This window comes from Phalacrocorax aristotelis, chromosome 23 (genome assembly GCF_949628215.1).
Source record: "Phalacrocorax aristotelis chromosome 23, bGulAri2.1, whole genome shotgun sequence".
Taxonomy (NCBI): Eukaryota; Metazoa; Chordata; class Aves; order Suliformes; family Phalacrocoracidae; genus Phalacrocorax; species Phalacrocorax aristotelis.
The window spans coordinates 5,964,725-5,983,836 of record NC_134298.1 but is presented as its reverse complement, the minus strand read 5'-3'; the positions used below and the strand labels follow the sequence as shown (position 1 = coordinate 5,983,836).

The window sequence follows — 19,112 nt, the reverse complement described above, 5'->3', positions numbered from 1 at the left end:
GGTGCAAGGCATGGGAAGGGCGTGCAGGTGCTCTCGCCTTGGCACTCACGTGCTGGGATGGACCCCGGATCTATCCTCCTGCTCCCGGCATCCCCACGGGCCGGGGGCATCCACAGCCCGCGGGCTCGGCCCGAAACAGGGATGCGCTTCTCTGCAGACTGATTTTAAATGACCAGCTCTGGCTGCGGGAAGTACTGGTGATGGTTGGACCCGTTTGGCACGTGGCAGTGGCATGGGCAAAGGGTGCTTGTGTCCCCCCCAGCATGTTGGCTGGGCACAGCTTTGGTAGGAGAACACGGGCCGCTGTGCAGCGCCCAGCACTTTTTGGCTGTGTTTGCTGACTCCGTCGTGGTGGGGGCGAGATGGGAGCCTGGGGCTGGTCCCAGAGGGCACTTGACCACTGTGCCCCCCCCCCCTGAAACGAGTTAAAACAGAGCATGGCTGAGCCTGGGCAGCAATGCCTCTGAAGGTCCCTTTACCCCAGCAGGTCCTGGCTCAGGCTGGGGGGTAATTTCTGGGCTCTGCCCCGAGGTTGGCCACGCAGCACAACAGGAGTTAAGCGCAGCCGGAGCAGGAGCCATGCAGGCTCTCCCTGCCCTTCCCAGCTATCGGCCCGGGGGCCTGGCAGCAGCACGGCGGTGAAGGGGTTAGCACCGAGCAGGGCTCTGGGTGCTGGGCAGCCTCCGCGGGTGCTGTGCAGGCAGGGAGCCGGCAGCGCAGCAGCCGCCGCCTTTGCGAGGAGGGCGAGAGCATCCTGCTCTTCCCGCTGCCTTAATGGCCGGGTGCGGGGGAGCGGCATCGCTCCGAGGGGCTTCTATTCTTTTGCTTCCCTTTCTCCCCAAATGTACTCTCTTCTTCCCCTCCCCTCACCCCTTTTTGTACAATTGCTTTCTTGGACTATTTTTCATGCTCTGCTAACTGCCACTGCTTTCACGGCCCGCGTGAGCCTTGCTGCCTCATGAAGATTTATGAAACTGCAGTAATAAACTGTGTCTGAAAGATCCTCTTTATGATAAAGCCCTGCCAAGCTCCTGCCGGGGGGATCCGAGCGGACCGTGCCAGCGACCCTGTGGCCGCTCTGACCCGACGTGGCTCTCGTGGGGCAGCAGCCACAGCACAGGGCAGGTTTCTGGGGGCCTCTCCTACTCCTGTCTCCCAGCGAGGGAGAGCAGCTACCTGGGTTGCAAAGCACCAGTCCTGGAAAGCATCATCCAAAGCACGGTTGGGCTCCGGTGCCGCCAGTGCTGCTGCTTTCCTGGGAGAGAGGCGATGGCCGCATCCTGCTAGGAGCCCAGGCTCTGGCCCTGGCGTGGGTGACACCTCTGCTGGTAGGTAAGGAAGATGGATGGATGAATCGGCAAAGAAAGCCGCGCTCCCTTAACCCCCCGCTGCTTGGAGAGGGGCTTGCCAGGATTTACCGCGGGGTTTTGGCTGTCGTGGGAGCCCTGCGCCCAGCCAAGGAGCCGCCTTCAGCCCCTGGAGAGCTGGGGGCTGCCTCCCCCGTCCCGCCGAAGCAGTTTGCCGGCCGCCGTGGAAGCTGTCCTGTACCCATGGGTAAGCGATGGGGTGGCCCCTGTGTGGGGGGAGATGTCCCAGAGGGTCACCCCGCTTGGCTGGGCTGGGGCAGCGCCGAGATGGGGACCCTGAGCAGGCTCCAGCCACCAGCTCTCCTACCCCAGTGACCTACTTGGAAGCAGCCCTGGGAAGCACTTTCCAGGGATCTGCTGCTGCCGTCACTGGGGCAGCCCCTGTGCGGGTACCACTGCTCCAGCATCCATGCACGGTACCTGCAAAAGAGGAAGAGAACCAATTTGGTGGGGGGATTTTGGGTGACAGGATGTCATTATCCCCTTGGGGTGATGCCAGGAGGGAAGGATTAACACCCTTTTCTCAGGCATAGTGCCAGGGAAGCACGATCGTGGGTGGTTTAAGGTCCCTTTCCAAATGAGCCCTAGTCACTGGCTGTTCCCTTATCAAATGATCTCTGCCCGCTCTGGTCTGGAATATCTGTAAGGGGAAGGTGGCCGATGTGGGAACCGGTACACGTGTGTCTCTGGTGGCTTTTCCTCCTCTCCCCTTAGTGGGGTTTGTGGATCACAGGGTTCGCGGTGCTGGGGCTGCCTCCCCTCCGCTTGCTCTGGAGCCTGACAGGGATGCGGGAGCGGATGTGGTGCAGCGGGGGGTGGGAGAGCCCTTGACGGCATCCAGCTTTGCTCTGACCCCTGTGCAGATTGTGCAGGGCTTTTCAAATCATCCTTTTTAGTAGTCGGCAGAGAGACAGCGAGCTGGCGCGTTCCGCTCTCGGAGCATGTAATTAGGGAGCGGGGAGCTGCATGCTGATGCGCGGCTTGGCAGCGAGAGGAAGAGGAGGAGGGTAGGAAGGAGCCAGGAACGCAGCCTCACTCCAGGGCACTAAACATGGGGCTGGGGGAGGCACCGGGGAGGTGGCTGCAGGGAACTATCCCCTCTTGCACCTTACAAAGCCCTTGTCCCTGCACCTTCCTCCAGCTCGAGGCTCCCTCACTGCCAGTATCCCCAGAAAGGGAGAGGAGCTGCAGCTCCTTCCTGCCGGCCCTGTCGCTGCTGCAGCTGCAGGCTTTCGGGGTGCCCCTTCATCCCTCCTGCACAGCCTTCCCCGACACGCCATTCCGATGGGACACGACAAGGCTGAGGGTCCCAGTGGCGTTCAGGGTCTGGCACTGCCGAGGGGCTGGTTTGGTGGGGCCGGACGACGCTGGGCACATCGCCTGCGCCGGGGGGATGTGCGCGGTCCCACTCCCTCTTCCCCTGAGCTCCAGGTCCCCTCGAGGATGCTCCACGGTGCTGCCCCACCCGAGGCTGGGGCTGGGCTGGGTGCTGGATGCAGCCCCCCAGCACATCTCCACTGCTTTGCCATCATAGAGCAAGTGCTTGAGTGACCGGCTGAGGGCAGGAAGGAGCCTTCTGCCTGGTAGCAAAGCCTCGTTGAGAAGCGCGTGTTATGTGGGGCTGTTATGTGAAGGTAGAGGTGGGAAGGCAGCTCCTGGGGCTCAGTGGGGTGGTACAGGAGAAATTGCTCCATCTGCATTTCCCATCAGTGCTGGAGTTTAGCCGAGGCGCGGCAGCCGGTGGCGCCCGGGGACCCCGGGACGACGCTTTCAGCCCCACGCTGTGCTGCCTTCTCCTCTGCCAGCAGAAGGACCGAGGTGTCCCGGCTGACGTCCCTCCTGTGCCGCTTTCCCTGGGGGATCGCGGGGTGTTTCGTGCGTGAGCGATGCGCCGCCACGACCTCCCCTGTGCAGCGGTGGTGCGGGCACCCGGCTGAGCGAAGCGGCGAGGTGGGGAGGGACCGGGAGCTTTAGCTCTTGCTCAGATTCTGCCGCCGTCTGCTGGGTACGGGGGTGACAGTCCCGTGGCTGAGGTCACGCTTGGTGATGGAGCCGTGGGGGAAGAGACCTGGACTGGTGGTTTCTTGGAGGAGGAAAGGGAGGTGTGAAGCTTTGGTGGGGGTAAGGATGTCCCTGCCTGGCTCATAGCAAACCCCTTGCCTGACCTTGAGCAGAGGAGTTGTGTCTGTAGCACGTGCTGGAGTCCTGTCCTACATTAATAACACAATCAGTTGATATAAAGCTAATACATTGGGCTGATAAATAATTAAGGGAAAAGGAAAAACCCTCTATGATTTGCTTAACAAGAGCTTGGGAAGGAAGGTAGGGGGAAAGAAAAGGACAAGGAAGGAGATGAATAATGTATCAAGGTTAAACAGTGAGCAAAAAAGGAAAGCCTGAACGCGGTGAATCCCTGCAAGACGCGTGCTGCAGGTGGCCAGACTAGTTAGTGGTGGCACAGGCAGCTCGTGACCTCGGCGCAGGCACGTGGTGGTGGCTGGGATCAGCCCAGGGCTGTGCGACACGGGCACGAGACCCTCAAAAATGGCTTCTTGGGGTGGGGGCCGGTGCCCCAGTGCTGCTCTGGAGCGGGCATGGGGCTGGGAAGGGGCTGGGAGCCACGGGGTGGCCTCGTCCTGCAGCCACCGAGGAGGTGCCAGGCGCTGGCAGCGTGCGGGGACTTCCAGGCATTCGATGCCGCTCGCGTTGTGTGCGCTCGGCACAACTTCCCTGGAAATGAAAATCACAGCGTGCAGCTAATGAATTATTAGCAAAGGGACGAGTCCCTTCGGCCTCACCGCACGCGTGACCGCCTGCCCGCCCTCGCTGCCCTCTCTGCCCCACCCCGCGATGGGGTGAGCTCTGCGAGGGGGCTGGGATGGGGCAGAGCATCCCCGCGATGCCCGGCGGCGGTGCCGGGTTTGGTGCCCAAGGGCTGGGCTGGCTCCTGGGAGCAGTGGCTCCAGGATGGGGGGGCTGACCCTCCGGCGGGGGTCTCTGGCAGAGCCTGGCAGATAGGGCATGGGGGGGTCCTGCCAGCCCCTGTGGGCAGCAGCACAGTGCAGGCGCTGACAGGCAGACACGAGCTTCCCTCCGCCCTGGCCAGCATTTAATTTTCTTTTTGGTTTGTCTGTGTGTCTGTGTCCCACTGTCTGTCTGTGCTCCAGAGCGGTGCCCAGCTCCTGTGTCTCGTCTGTGCCGTTGTAATGACCCAACACTGTTTTATTCATGTTTCGGTCTGAATGTGGTGGTGTCAGTGGCATCCCAGCCCCTCCATGCCTCCTGCCGCCCCCTGCCCCATCCACCTCCTGCCACCACCGGCCCCGTGCCCGGGAGCGGGGACACCTCTGCCATCGCAGGGGGATAAATCCTCACCCACCAACCCTCTGGTTGTATCCCATTGAGGGATGACTCTGCTCCCAGCTAGGCTCAGCTATCACTTCTGGCTTAAAGCCCCCTCCCCATCCTCAAATTTTAGCACCCCACCTCTGCCCCATAGCAGCGGGGCCGCCCCGGCGCCGGCCCTGACCCCTCTCTGCTCTCCCCCCACCCGTGCAGATCCCGAAAGGACGAGCACCCACATGATCTCGGCGGACGATGCCGAGTACCCGCGGGAATACCGGACCTTGGGCAACGGCACCCGGCGCTTCTCCAACGTAGGGCTGGTGCACACCTCGGAGCGGCGGCACACCGTCATCGCCGCCCAGAGCCTGGAAGCCCTCACCGGCCTCCAGAAGTCGGAGATGGAGCGCAAGCGGGACGCCTTCATGGACCACCTGAAGAACAAGTACCCGCAGCACGCGCTGGCGCTCCGGGGACAGCAGGAGCGCATGCGGGACCAGGTAAGGGATGTCTTCTTGGGGTGGGGGGGATGGACATGGGGACCCCATCTTGCCTTTTGGGCTGTCTGGAGAAGAGGCTCACCAGGGGCCTGGACGGTTCACGAAATGGGTGGCCGCTTGCAGCAGGTCCGGCGAGGGAAGCATCGCTCAGGTCTGAGGAAAAGCATCCCCCAGCCCCAGGGGGGAACATTCCCCAGCTCTGGGGGGGTCCCAGGTGGATTTCCCCTGCCATATGGGTGGATTCAATCCCACTGGCTGTCAGCAGCCATGGGGAGGAGAGGGATGTTTCTCCATGCATGGACATGCAGAGCCGTGGCTGTGATGGCCACGAGGGGCAGCTGGCACCTGGATTTAACCCACAAAAGGGTGATGCCCAGCCCAGGTCTCAGCGGGTCTCGGCTGGGCTGCAGACCCCGACCTCTCTGGGGAAGGGGGAGCCTGACCCGCGGGCTGGACTCTCTGCAAACCCCGCTGCATGCCCGGCACTGCACGGCCCTGCAAACCTTGTCTGGGCTCCCCACCTCTCTGCAGCCCCCTGGTTCTGAAGCTGTTGCTCCCCGCCGTAGCTTGCATGGTACAAAACCTTAAATAAATAGTTTTTGCCGAGGCAAAGCTTCGCCCCAGCCCTCGCCCCCAGTCTGGCTGCAGCTCTGCGGTGCCCCGGGACAGCCTGTCCCCGCGTGTCTGTGCCCTTGTGCTGGGGGTGAGGATTTAGCATTAATCGTTGTTTGGACAGGCTGTTGCTGTGAGCACAGGCTTAAATCCCAGGCTGGCCGCCGAGCCCCAGTGCTCTCCTCTGTGTTACGGACCCACTAGTGCAAAACCGCGGTCAGCCCTGGCCTGAGCGGCACAAACGCCAGGTCAGGGATGCTCTCTGAGCCAGGGCGGTTCAGTGCAGCTCCTGGGGCAGATACATCCCCCCCGGCTGCCCAGCAAGGTGCCAGGGAGGCCGGCAAGCTCGGGGGTCTGTGGGGCAGGACGAGCAGAGGCAGCGAGGGGCCACGGCTCTGCCCCAGAGTGGGGCACAGGACGGGGTGCGGATGGGCAAGGGGTGCCCTGGGTTTGGTACCCACGTCCGTGTGGGCATTTCGCTTGCTTGCCCGTTCCCCAGGGATTCCCCTCCCTCACCCGGTGGGGCTGCACTGGGGAGCACTGCGGGGGTCCCCTCTCTGCAGCCCCTCTCCTCGCAAAAAGGCTGTGGTTGGATGCAAAGGGGAGAGGCCACATCCCGCACAGCTGCGGGGGGGGCTGCGGTGATTTGCGCCAGCCGAGCATCCCGGTTTTTGGCTAAGGGTCGGTTATGGACGGTGGTTTTGCCATCGCATTTCCTTTGCTCGCCTCTTCCCAGGGACTCAGTTGTCGCCCAGGGACCAGCTGGTCCTCGGAGCAGGACGGTGGGTGACGTGCCTGGGCCCCCTTGCTGAAAGCAGCAGAGCCCAAGCGTTGAACGGTTCCTGGGGGCACTATCCATCCCTCGTGCCCAGCGGGTGCCCCCCAGGGCCAGGCAGCACCCCAGGGTGCTGGGGAGCCCAGACCGCTCCTACTCCGGGTGACAGCGATGCCCCAGCGATGCTGTCAGGGCAGCAATACATCCCCACCTAAAGCAGCACTTTTATAAAAAGGCACAGGGGAGGGTGAGCGCGGAGCAGCTGAGGAAGTGGCTGGAAAGAAATCTTATATCATCTCCAACTAGACGCCTCCCCGGGGGACGGAGGCAACGGCTCCCAGACCTAGCGCGGCGGAAAGAAATCCAGCTTTGTAAGGAAAACTGGCGGGGCTCCGGCGTGCCGCCCGCGCCGAGGCGGCGGCGGCAGCATCGCTGCCTCCTCCGAGCTGCCGCCCCGTCTTGCACCCTCCCTCGCCCGGCGGGGCTGCTCCGGGGAGCACTGGGGGGGGGGGTCCCTGCTCCGCAGCCCCTCTCCTCGCAAAAAGGCTGTGGCTGGATGCAAAGGGGAGAGGCCACATCCCGCACAGCTGCGGGGGGGGGCTGCGGTGATTTGCGCCAGCCGAGCATCCCGGTTTTTGGCTAAGGGTCGGTTATTGACGGTGGTTTTGCCATCGCATCGGCCCCAGCGGGGCCGGGAGCCGCACGCGGTGCAGGGTCCGTATCTGCGCTGCCACTCGTGGGACGGAGCAGTGACATTTCTAGCCGCAGAGCGATATATCTCAGTAAATAACGAGGAGTCTTTCCCTTATTATTACAATGATGTAAAGACGTTTTTTTTTTTAAGCAGTAGCTATGAAAAAAAATCCATCTCGTGTTGACTTGGGATCTGATAAGCTTTGGAGGATTTTTATAAGGTGAAGGAAAGATGATCTGGATTCTGGAATTATCTTCTTTATTTCTGACCTGCCTCGCCTGGGGCTGTGGGCGCCCAGTGGGACCGGGGCATCCGGGGATCTGTTGGCACCAGTCAAACGCAGCCTGGCTTTTTGGGGCTCGGTGGCAGAGGGGCGAGGGCTCCCCTTGCGTGACCGTGCAGCGCCGCTGCCCTGGGCTGGCTCCCTCCCTCCCCGGGCAGGGCGCTGGGCAGGGGCGCAGCCTCCTCCATCAGCCCAGCCCCGATCACCTGTTTGTAACTGGTGGGGAAAGAAACAGAAAAACCCGCAACCCCCCGCCCCGATCCTATTTTTTTTTTTTTTCTCTTTTTAATTTTTTTATCTTTTTCTTCATTTTCCCTGCAGGTGGTAAATAATAATGGGGAGAAAATGAAACTAGAAACACTGGAAACGCTGGGTGCCAACCTTTAAATGACATTGGGATACAACACTCTGGGCCTGCCTGAAACGCTTGAAACTTGCTTTGCTATTCTAGGGGAGCCTGGCAGGTACTTCAGATCACAGGCTTTGCTATTTTGTCTTTTAAAAATTACATATGAGAGAGTTTACAAAATCAGAGGTGAATAGAAACATTTCATAAATGTCAACATCCCTTTCAGCGTGGCAAAGCCTGCAGCAAAACGCCATTGTACTCATGCATAGGAATTGGAAAGCGAGTGCAATATTAATTTTAATCATATGTATATATAACAGAGCGGGGGGAAAAAAAAGAACAGGCAAATAATTGTACCAACACCCAACAGACTGCTAGCAAAGCTGCGGATAAGTCCAAGGTGGCAGCTAGCTAATTTAAAACCCAGATGGGAGGACGTGTTAAATGGGCATGTTAACAATAAAGGGAGGAAAGGGAATCGGGACGAGACGGCTGCCGGCGGCTGCTGGGCTTCGGGGCTGCGTTTGGGGTAAATCCTGCCCCAGCGTGGGGCAGAGCCCGCGGGAGAGGGGTGGCGCGGGTTTCCCACCTCCGTGTGCATCGATGCTCTGGGGTGCGCGGTTTGGCCGGGGCCAGCCCCGCGGTGCCCGACACTGAACGTTTAGGAAGGGAGGAACATCTTGAAAAATAATAATATGATGGTTTGAGGGGGTCACCCCGTCGCCCCCTCCCCGTTTCTCACTAATAGCCACATCGCTTTTGGCTGGGCTTTTCTGCCCGGGGCTGCGTATGAGCGGGAACGCATGGTTTTATGCAGACAAATTATAAACCCCAGAAAATAAGGGATTACAAACCCTTCCTCACCCGTACCCAGTGAAACGCAGGCACGCCAGCTGTACGGCAATTAAGCCCTGTCTGCTCCGGTACCTTGCAGCTCATAAGCTGCAGCATAGGGTTAAATACCGCAGCAGAGCTGGAGCAGAAACAGGCTTCTTTCAGGTCTAAATAAAAGTATCTAAAAGCTTGGATTTAAGCTTGTCCAGTTCTGCTGCAGGGGGAAGGAAAAAAAAAAAAGAAAAGGAAAAGGCTCGAGCTGAGTGTTAACGTGCCGGTGGCTGCCTGACAGCAGCAGATTTGCAGCTGCCCAGAATAAATCCGACTTTGGAATAAATAAATAACAGCCAGCGCAGATGTACGTACCCACAAAGCCAGGCCCTGCTCTTTCCTGCCTCGCCAAGGGGCCTCGCCAGCATCGCCGTGGGGTGCGTTGGTGGGGTGTGGGGCAGGAGCACCCTGCAGGCAGGGGGTGCAGGCAGGGGGTGCAGGCAGGGGTGCAGGCAGGTTGGGGAGGTGCTGGTTTGCTGCAGCTGGCTTTGTGCCTCAGTTTCCCCAAATAAATTGGGGGGGGGGGTGTGTCTTGGCTCTCTCCCTGCTCTGCGGTGGGGTGTGCTGCCACGTCGGGGATGTGTGGGGGGCTGAAGTTCGGGGCTGGGGCTGCGTGTGGCTGCGTCTGCGGGCAGGGGGAGCGGCGATTCTGCTCTCCCAGCCGGGAGCAATTTTTTTTTGCATTGGTTATTCTCAGTAGAACTTCGCCCTTCTCCATAACGCTGTCGGCTCAGCAGCTCCCAGGGTTTGCAAGCACTGCTTATGCCGGTGGGCTGGGCTGGGCGTGCAGCCCCCCGTTCCTCCCCTTGGATGCTCAGACCCAGCTCCCCCTCATTAAAAAGAGTATTAAAAAATCCCAGGTATTTTTAATGAACTTGCAGTTGTTGAGCCTTTTGGGGAGCATGCGCTGATGCACTTCTGCAAAACTGTAGGAAGGAAAAGCTCCTGGGGAATTCGGGGTCCCAGGACACTGGGGAGCTGGGGGAGTTGATGAAAGCCGTGCCAGGCCCTTGCAGGCTGGGTGCAGGGTGACACCAGGGCTTGCGCAGCTCCTGCACGGGCTACAAAACCCCCGGGGGTGCCGGGTTGGGGGGCCCCTGGCAGCACCCTGTGCTGCAGCAGCATCTTACGGGGGGGGTGTGCGCATGCAATGTGTGCGTGCATGTGTGTGCATGCACCGTGCTGCCTGCGCCCACCCCACAGCTTGTCCTGAGCCCACCTTCTATGGCTCTGACAGGGTGCGTGGGGGGCAAACACTGCAAAGCTGCTGGGCCTGCAGGGCTGTCCCACCCCTGCACCCCTTGGACCCTGCCCCCATAGTCCCCTGGCACCCACCCCTGCTCCAACTGCCACATGGCACCCTCACTGCCCGCAGCACCCACCCTGTCCCATTGCACCCCCAATTTCCCCCAGCACCCACCCTGTCCCATTGCACCCCTAATTTCCCCCAGCACCCACCCTGTCCCATTGCACCCCTAATTTCCCCCAGCACCCACCCTGTCCCATTGCACCCGCAGTTCCCCCCAGCACCCACCCTGTCCCATTGCACCCCTAATTTCCCCCAGCACCCACCCTGTCCCATTGCACCCGCAGTTCCCCCCAGCACCCACCCTGTCCCATTGCACCCCCAATTTCCCCCAGCACCCACCCTGTCCCATTGCACCCGCAGTTCCCCCCAGCACCCACCCTGTCCCATTGCACCCCTAATTTCCCCCAGCACCCACCCTGTCCCATTGCACCCGCAGTTCCCCCCAGCACCCACCCTGTCCCATTGCACCCGCAGTTCCCCCCAGCACCCACCCCTGCCCCATTGCACCCCCAGTTCCTCCCATCACCCCCCTCCGAGAGCGCGCGCCCCCCCTGGCGGCCCGGCGCCGCGCGGCGGCAGGTGGAGTCGCCGTTGCCATGGCGACCGCGCCCCTGTGAGGGCGGGCGCGCGGGGCCGGCGGCCGCAGCGGCGGGAGGTGCGCACAGGCCCCGCCCCCTCGAGCCGAGCCGAGCCGAGCCGAGCCGAGCCGAGCCGAGCCGAGCCGAGCCGAGCCGAGCCGAGCCGAGCCGAGCCGAGCCGAGCCGAGCCGAGCCGAGCCGAGCCGAGCCCAGCTCATCGGCGCTGCGGATCGCGGGCCGGGCTCACCTGCCGCAGGTACCGGGGCGGGAGGGGGGGGTCGGTGGGGTGGAGCGGGGCGCGTCCCCCGGGGTGGGTGCGGGTCCGGTGTCGCGATTTCCTCCTGTCCCCGGTGTCCGGCTGCCCGTACCGCCGTCCCCCGACCGCCCCTTCTCCAGGTATCCTGGTGTCCCTCCCACCCCCCATCTCAGCATCCCCCTCCCCAAACATCCCGGCCGCCACCCCGAGATCCCGGTCCCGCTCTCCCACCCCCATCACCACCCGATGGCCCCGATCGTGCCCTTCCCCTGGCCGCGGGGCTGAGCCCCAGGGCGGGGACAGCCCCCCTTGTCCTCCAGACCCCCCTTCCTCTCCAGCCCCCCCCATTTGACCTACAGCCCCCCCTTGCTTTCCATCTCCCCCTTTGCTCTCCAGCCCCCGCCTTGCCCCCCCCAGCCCCCCTACCTTCCCCTTTCCTGGGGGTCCCCCCACTCCCAGGCTGGCGGCTGGGAGGGGGCGGCCGTTTGTGGGTGCCACCGACCCTGTGTCGCCCTTTGCAGCAGCTGGGTCGGGGGGGGGCTCACCCTGCCCCCCCCCGGGTGCACATGGGGCTGTGCAAAACCCCCAGCGGTGCCCCTGCCAGCCCCACTGTGCAGCCCCCCATCCTCCCAGGGCAGCGCCGTGGTGTCATCCGTGTCCCCGTCCCTCTGCAGGGGACACTGCTCCCCTCTCCCCTTCTTGGGCTGCAGCGCGGGTAGCCGGAGAGGGGCAGATGGTGGCCTGGTCACACAGCATCCCCGTGCCATGTGGGAGCTTGTCTTGCCTCCAGCTCGCTTGGCCGAGCATCCTTCCCGCGGGGGACCTGCCGGTGCCACGAAGACCCCCCCCCCCCGCAGTGTGTACCCAACCCGGCCAGGCAGCAGGACCACCACGATGGGAGGAGCGGTTTGACAGTGTCTCGCTCCAGCCCCCCGGGAGGCACCGGAGCTGGGCACGTGGAGAGGTACCCATGGCCTTGGCGTGAGGTTGGCATTGTCTTGTCCTTATGGGGTGCCTGGCCAGGCTGGGGGTGCCCCCGTGCAGGCAGGACATGGGGTACCTGGGCACTTTGCTTTTGCAAAACCGGTGGTGATGGTGGGTTGCGAACGCTGCCTGAAGCAAAGCGGTCGGTGGGAGCTTGCTGGGTCAATGGGAGCGAGAAGCGGGACCCTTCGTTGTTCTTCCCGGTGTCTGATCTTGGCCTCCAGAGGTGGAGTGCGTTGTGAACCACTGCAAACTGCTGTAATGGTGGAGGAGAGCGTGCGTGGCTGTCAGGAGCAACATGAACAAGTGTGTGTGTGTGTGTGTGTGTGTCCCTATGCCTGCAGCCAGAGCTCTCTCTATTGATTCTCTTATTTTTCCCCTACTGGGAGCAATTCCTGGCTGATTAAAAGAGACCTGGCCCAAGGTTTGGCTGGGAATCAGGTCCCTGGGAGGTGCGAGTCATGCAAAGGTCTGTGGGTCACCCTGCTTCTCCTTGGGCTTTATGCACGCAGCAGGGAGGAAGCGGATCTTGAAGTCCCTGAGAAGTGGGTAATAAATCCGGCCACGCTGATGACAGCGATGGCACCCCTGGGGAGGACATTAATGAGCCTGTGGTGTAGTCCGGCAGGGAGATTCCCAGTGGACTCCCATCAGGAATTGGATCCGACCCCGTCCCGGCGGCAGGTGGGATGTGCCTGGCTCGCTCCCCTCGGCGCGTTTGGGCTCCCAGCGCTCCCCCGTTCCTCGCCGCGGTGCCGGCACAGCCGTCGGGGCCGCCAGCCTGGAAGGGGCGTGCGTATTCCTGCCTCTCCGGCACGCGCGGACGCGACGATGGGAATGCGAGCGTCCATCCCTGCCCCGCCGCCCAAAGTTTCCTGTTGTTCCTAACCCAAATTCGGGCTCCTTCTGCCGGTGGCCTCGGGGGGTCTTTGCGAGACGGCCTCGGGCTGCTGCCTCCCCCGGTGGCACGGCGCTGGGCTGGCGCTGAGTGGCGTTGGGAGAGAGAACGCCAAGAAGCTGCAGCAGCCAGAAAGGCAGCTCTTCTGTCCCCACTGGTGATGCAGACCTGGCTCCGGCGGTGCTGGCAGCATTAGGCAGGGAGCAAAGAAGTCGGTCTCCATCAGCGGCCGTGTGTCAGTGCCCTCTGCCTCTCCCCCCCTGCTTTTCTGCTGGCCGGGCAGGGTGGGGGCCGCGCCCTCCGCTGCACCCCCCGGTGCTGGTACCCCCCAGGGATGCTGCGGTGGGAGGCAGGGCTGTGGGACTGCTGTAACCCCACCGGGAGGCGGTTGCAGTGCTGACAGATCTGCAGGTCCTTGAGGTCCAGGGGACCCTGCAGAGGATCCAGCCCTGCTCGTCCTTGGCGTGGGGTCCTGCAGGGATGAGCTTCCCTGGGTTTGGAGGCACCTGACGGAGGGTGGAAGGTCACCCCAAAGCTCTCGGGGGTGGAATCCTGGGGCTGTCGCTGGCAGCGGGGAGTGGATGGATGCTCGGGGAGTGGATGGATGCTCGCTGCCTGCTCGCTGCCTGCTCGCTGCCGGGTTTACCTTGCACGTCCCTATTGTGTTGGTCCACCTACGCCGTGCCGTTGCCATAGCTACTCTGCAATCTGATCTGCCCAACTTCTGCCTGCTTTCCCTGCCTTCCCCCCAAAACCTTTGGCCCTGCTCCCTGGCCACCCTCCCCACACCCTGGGAGCAGGATGGAGGGTGGGGGAGACCTCAGTCCCCATGCTGGGGTGCACGGCTCCTGCTCCTGCCGGCGTGGGGGCCAGGCGGTGACGGGGCAGAGACCCCCCGTCCCTGTCATGAGCAGTTTGAGGATGTGCTGAGCGCCAAGCCTGGACCCCAGGGAACCTGGAGTACAAGAGGTATCCCTGACCTTGGATGTGGAGGGCACAGAAGGGAGATTTTAAAGCCCAAACTGACAGTTGCATGGCTGATCCTCAGCAGAGCATTTGTCCTGATGCATCACTACTCCGGGGTGCATTGCTACAGACAGATGTTGATGCTGATTTGCTTTGTATTGGCGTCAGGAAAGGAGGGGGCTTGAGTAAGGGTCAGGAGTGCAAATCCATTGATGTCCAAGGGCATTTGTGCTCTAATATCGCCTGGGCTGCCTCGGAGATGCTGCCTTGCGGGTCAAGGCTGTGATTGCTGCTGGAGACCTGACACACCTCTCCTGGAGAGAAGGCTGATGTGTGGGCAGACGGAGGGACGGTGCGGTCCTGCAGGCAAACTTTGAGCAGTGCAGCCGGGCCAGGGGCCTGGCGGTGATGCCTGCCACCAGGTCGCTGTGACAGCCTGCTATGGCATCTCTGATGCCATGTCTCTTGATGAACATCAGAGCCTCTTTGGGCTGGAGGCTGGGGAGGCGTGTAGGAAAAGCCATACCTCAGCCTAAAGATGCCTGTGCCTGAAAGAGAAGGGGCAAAGCAAGCGCCTTGGTGCCCTGTTCATGGTGGGGTCTGGGTTGGGTGACTCACCAAGGCCCCTTAGGAGCCCAGCTGTGATGGGAAGCAGACCCAGCGCTCCTGCATCCTGCCTTGGCTGGCGCTGGCCTCTCTCCTGCGTGCTGGGACGCTTGGGTTCGAGAGGTCCTTTAGCAACCATTGCGAGCCCTCAGGTGACAATGTCTGCAATGCACGGTGTCGGTGTCGCTCTTCACTCTATCTGGTTACTCTTCGCATTCAACTGTCTTGTCATTTGGCTATTTCCACTTCAATTTAGTTTCTGTTGTGCTGAAAAAGCATTAAAAAACTTTAATACGGAGAAAGAGATTAAATTCACTTTACTGTTATTTTTCAAGGAGATTTTTGTTTGTCAAGACGTTGCGCCTGAGGGGGGCTCTATCAGAAACTGGAACTCCTGAAAATGAGTTAATTAGCCCATGAAACTGCTTCTGTCCCTCCCTTCAGTGGAGCGTGCTGGGGATGCTGCTGCTGTCCATTTCAGAGGGACGCATTCGGTCCTGCCTTGTTAATCACTAACAGATTTGGGTTATAATTGCTAACCAGGGGAAGTCTGCCTTGGTCAAGGCAGTGACTCACTTGGATTTAATTTACCTCCTGGTCTTCTCCTGGGACAATCACAAAGACTTTTTCTTTAACTTAACTACAAAATGTTCTTCTCCACGTTCCCCCAGCCCTGGTTTCCCTCTGCTCTGCAGCGCGTGTGTGTGTGTGCATGCGGGCGCATCTCTCTGAGCATTCGTGCGTGCATGGGTTCCCTCATGGCCGTGGGCTCACAGGAGCATCTCAACCCCCCGTTTTGTGCTTGCACGCGTGCCTCGGCTCCTAAGAGCACACACGTGTGCACGTCTGTGCTTTGGGGGGCCCCCAGTCCTCGTTAGTCCATCATTTTGCAGCATCATGGACATGACTTTCATTGTAATTATAATCTCAGCCTTTGTAATTCTTCATACCTTCTGCACAGCTCTGCTGCAAGCGAGCCGCCTGTTTTATCGGTTGTAACAAGGCTGTCGCTTCAAATCCTCTCTCAGACCATTATCTCCCCTTGATGCTTTTGAAGAGCCAGCGATATGTTAATTCTAGCTTGGCCCTCTTCTCTTCCCTTCTCTTTGTACAAATCCACCCTTGCCAGCCTGGCTGGCTGCCGTGATGCTTGCAGGGGAGCTGGGCGCAGCGCTCGGGCGCTCCCTGCTCTGTCCCCTGGCTTTGGGGGGGCTGGTGGGAGGTGGCCGCATTTCAGGCTGTGGCTGCTTGTGCTGCCCTTGTCCCCTGTCACTGCCATCTCGTGGGGCGCAGCCTGTGCCCGGAGCGGGGTACCTGTGCCGGGGGAACGCGTCCTTGTTGCTTCGGGAGATTTGGGGAGGGTGGAGGATGAGCAAACGGCAGGACGGGCTGGGCAAAGCGCCGGCGCTGAGCCCTGCTCCTGCCAAGCCCGGTGCGGCAGCAGTGCCTGCGAGGACAGATGGAGCTCCCGAAAGGTCTCCTGGTGGTGTCCATCGCCCACTTGGCCCTGGCAGACGGCACCAGATTGTCAGCCCTGGACAGTCCTGCCTCTCGGCAGGGTACGGGCAGCGCAGGCAGCGCATCCCCTGCGCCCCATCCAGCCCTGCTTGGGGGTCCCGCACCGCTCCTGCGGCTGCCAGTGAAGGGGCTTTTCTGGGGCCAGATCCAGGGACCTGGGAGAGGGTGGGTGCCGTGCTGTGCCGTCCTGGCTCGTGCTCTGGGTCACGCTACCCAGCCCAAATCTCTTCCAGAATATTCTTGATTCCCTCCCACGGCACTTGGGCTTCGGACAAGCTCATCGCCGGTTTGATGTGGAGTGGTTGTGTGCGGTGGGGATGTAATTTATGGACTTTGTGATAAGCCTGTCCAGTCATCCTAAAATAATAAATAAAATACATACCAAGGGCTGGCAGGAGATAGGATCAGTAATATCAGGGTCTGAAGAAAATTACTGAGACTCTTCAACAGCAAAATAAAGAGCACAGAGGGGAAAAAAAAAAGAGTTGCAGAAGGAAAAAGTCAGGATAATCCATCTCCTGCCACAGACTGGCTCGGGGCCCTTTGGGGACTGGGACAGTCTGGTTTGGCCAGAACTCTCCCCAGCGGTGCTTGGAGTATTTGGCCAAAATATCCAGTCCCATTATGGAGGCCCATTGCAGCCATTGAGAGCACAAAGGAGTTAAGATTGGGGTGAGCATCCCCTCAAAGGCAGCGTATCCATGCCTCCAGGGACCAGGCACCTCTGGCGCTGCCCTCCCCGGGTGGGGGGTCTCTTGTCCCCCTCCCTTGTCTGGGTGTACTGGTGGGGAGGTGGGGAGAACCAGCTGCTGGAGGGGGCGAGTCTGGCACGGGAAGGGGATGAAGAATTTACTCCTGCCCATTTGAAATTGGCTGTGATTTATTAAGGGTCCCTCGTGCAGCCTTTCCTAGGGGGTGGCATCCGAGTCTGGCCTTGCGGAGTTTGGATGAGGGCTGCCAAGCAGAAGCACAGTTACAAAACTGCTGTCCTGCTCAGCTTAACTCGAGACGTTTCCGAATCAAGGCACGGCACGTCAAACCCTTCAGGAGCTGATGCAATCCTGCTCACCTCTCGGAGGCAGCGAGATGGGCTGCTGTTTCCCGCGGCTCCTCTAGCCGAGGAGGAGCGTGCTGGCGGGCGCGCGGCTGCAGCAGCCCGAGCTTCTACCCGGGGTCAGATGCTTTGCCTTGACACATGGCAACGCTGCAGTTTGGGCTTTGCCCCCGTGCACGGGGGGCAGGTACCAACGCTGCCAGCCTCGCCTTGTCCCCAGCATCCTGCGCCCGGCATCGTGCACCGAGAGCTCGGGCTGCGGGTGCAGCTGGCATGTTAATTGCTAGACACGACGGATGGCTTCGTTTGGTCCCGAAAGGCATTCTGAGGCAGTTTCCTTCCTTCAAGCTCCTGGTGTTTTGGAAAAGCTTTACGTGCCCGGCATAGGCTTGGCTCCTGCTGGTTGTTATCTAATAGTGCCTGGTAATCACGGCTCTGGACTTCTATTTCTGGTTCTGCTTCTGAGTCACGGTGTGCCCTTGGAAAAGACCTTTGTGCCTTGAGGTTTGTCTGCATGAAAACACTGCGCTTGTTTGACTTAAATCACTTTTAAAAGAGTTTTGGTTTGTTTGAGGCAGAACTTGGTCTGGGTCTACTGATATCTTATGGAATATTAATGTGGACTGCATCTTGAATTGGAATAAGAGCATCCTGCTGGTGGCCGAGATGAGTCTAACAAGTGAATTTGGGCTTATACACATAGACTAGGCTTCTGTTTACCTTGTCAGCAGAAAGGTTAATACCCCAGCAGCAAATCTGCTAGTGGATTGTTAAAGTCCTTGGACAAATACTCCCTGATGGTCTAACCTTATGGCAACGTCTTCCTCTGCTCCCGGATCACTGCGATAGGCAGCCACTCCTTGGCAGCCTCTCGGCATTGCAGGGGCTGGTGGGGACTGGGAGCTTGGTGCGGGAGCTTGCTTTCCATATGAAATCATCATCATCATCATCATCATCATAATCATCCTCTAAGTAACAAAGTAGGTTTGCAGCCATGGTGATTGTGGTGGGGAAATAAATGCTGTAAAAAATCAAGGCAGTGGGTGGGTGCGAGAGGGGAGAAAAGAGCAGTCAAGAACTTTGATCCCAATAAAAAAACTGTTCTGCACCCGTTTGTCCCACCCTGCCCATCAGCTGCACATCTCGGTGATAACAAAATGCTTCCCCTTCCAGCAAGGTGGATCACGCTCCTTGTCTAATTTCTAATTTCCAGATCTAATTCCCCCCCCGCTGCGTGCGCGGCTTTCTCAGACGCGGTCTCAGGGTACCGCTGGAGCCGGGGTGCTGCTGCCGGGGCTGGGCTGCGTGGGCATCAGGGGACCAGCCCCGGGGCGGGATGAAGCTGCTTGCGACGCTGCTGTGGCAAGCGCATGCCCTGCTCTGAGGGGCTCCGCTTCGCCCGCAGCGGCGGGGAGCTCGCCTGTCCCCGTCGGGCGGCGCGGCGTGCTGGGGATGCTCGGCCCTGGCGTGCTCTCGGTCCCCGCCTTGTCCGCTGAGGACTTGCCGGGCTCCTGCGGCCCCGTCCTGGCTGCGCGAGCCCGGTGCTGCCCTGGGAGCGGGGCTCGAGTCTCTAACCCCCGCACCGCTCCGCTGCCCGATGGTGGGTATCGCAGCTCCGAGCGTCCGTGGGGCGTTCGGTGCAATCTCCCACTGGTGGTTATCGGTGGGTGGCTTGGGAGAAGAAAGCTCCCAAGCTCTCCAGCTTGCTGGGCTGTGAGTGATGCCAGCTCCTGTCATTCGCTGTAGCGCATTGGCTTGACACCGGTGGAAGCGCTGCAAAGAAGCAACAGAGGGAGGTAGCAGGGGCAAAGAGGGGGGGGATTGGAAGATCTGTTTAAAAATTGAAATTATTCTGGCTTCCAGCACCGCCTCCCCGGGCAGCAGGCCGACCGGCACGTGCAGGGTGGTGTGAGCGTACCAGTGACTCCAGCAGTGATGCTGGGCTGCCGTCCCGCTCCCCGCTTCGCTCTGCTCCCGTTACCTGGCACCCCGGTCTGCATTCAACCCCCTTCCCTGCCTGCTTGCATGATCCTGCTTCCCCTTGGCCGGCCCTTAGCAGCATGAAACTTAAGCAACCCGTTGGGAGGGGACTTTAAGCAGAAACGAGAGCAGGTTTAATGTCACAGTTTAAAGTCA

At 60.7% G+C, this 19,112-nt stretch overlaps 1 protein-coding gene across 3 annotated transcripts in view; it reads left to right on the top strand.

Moving 5' to 3' along the window:
• SRCIN1 (SRC kinase signaling inhibitor 1) overlaps positions 1 to 19,112 on the top strand; it is a 60,046-nt gene that overhangs the window by 5,764 nt on the left and 35,170 nt on the right. For all 3 annotated transcript variants that reach the window (XM_075116981.1, XM_075116980.1, XM_075116978.1), the window contains exon 2: positions 4,926 to 5,209. In XM_075116981.1, the coding sequence (XP_074973082.1) occupies positions 4,926 to 5,209 (284 nt within the window). The remainder of the gene's footprint in view (positions 1 to 4,925; positions 5,210 to 19,112) is intronic.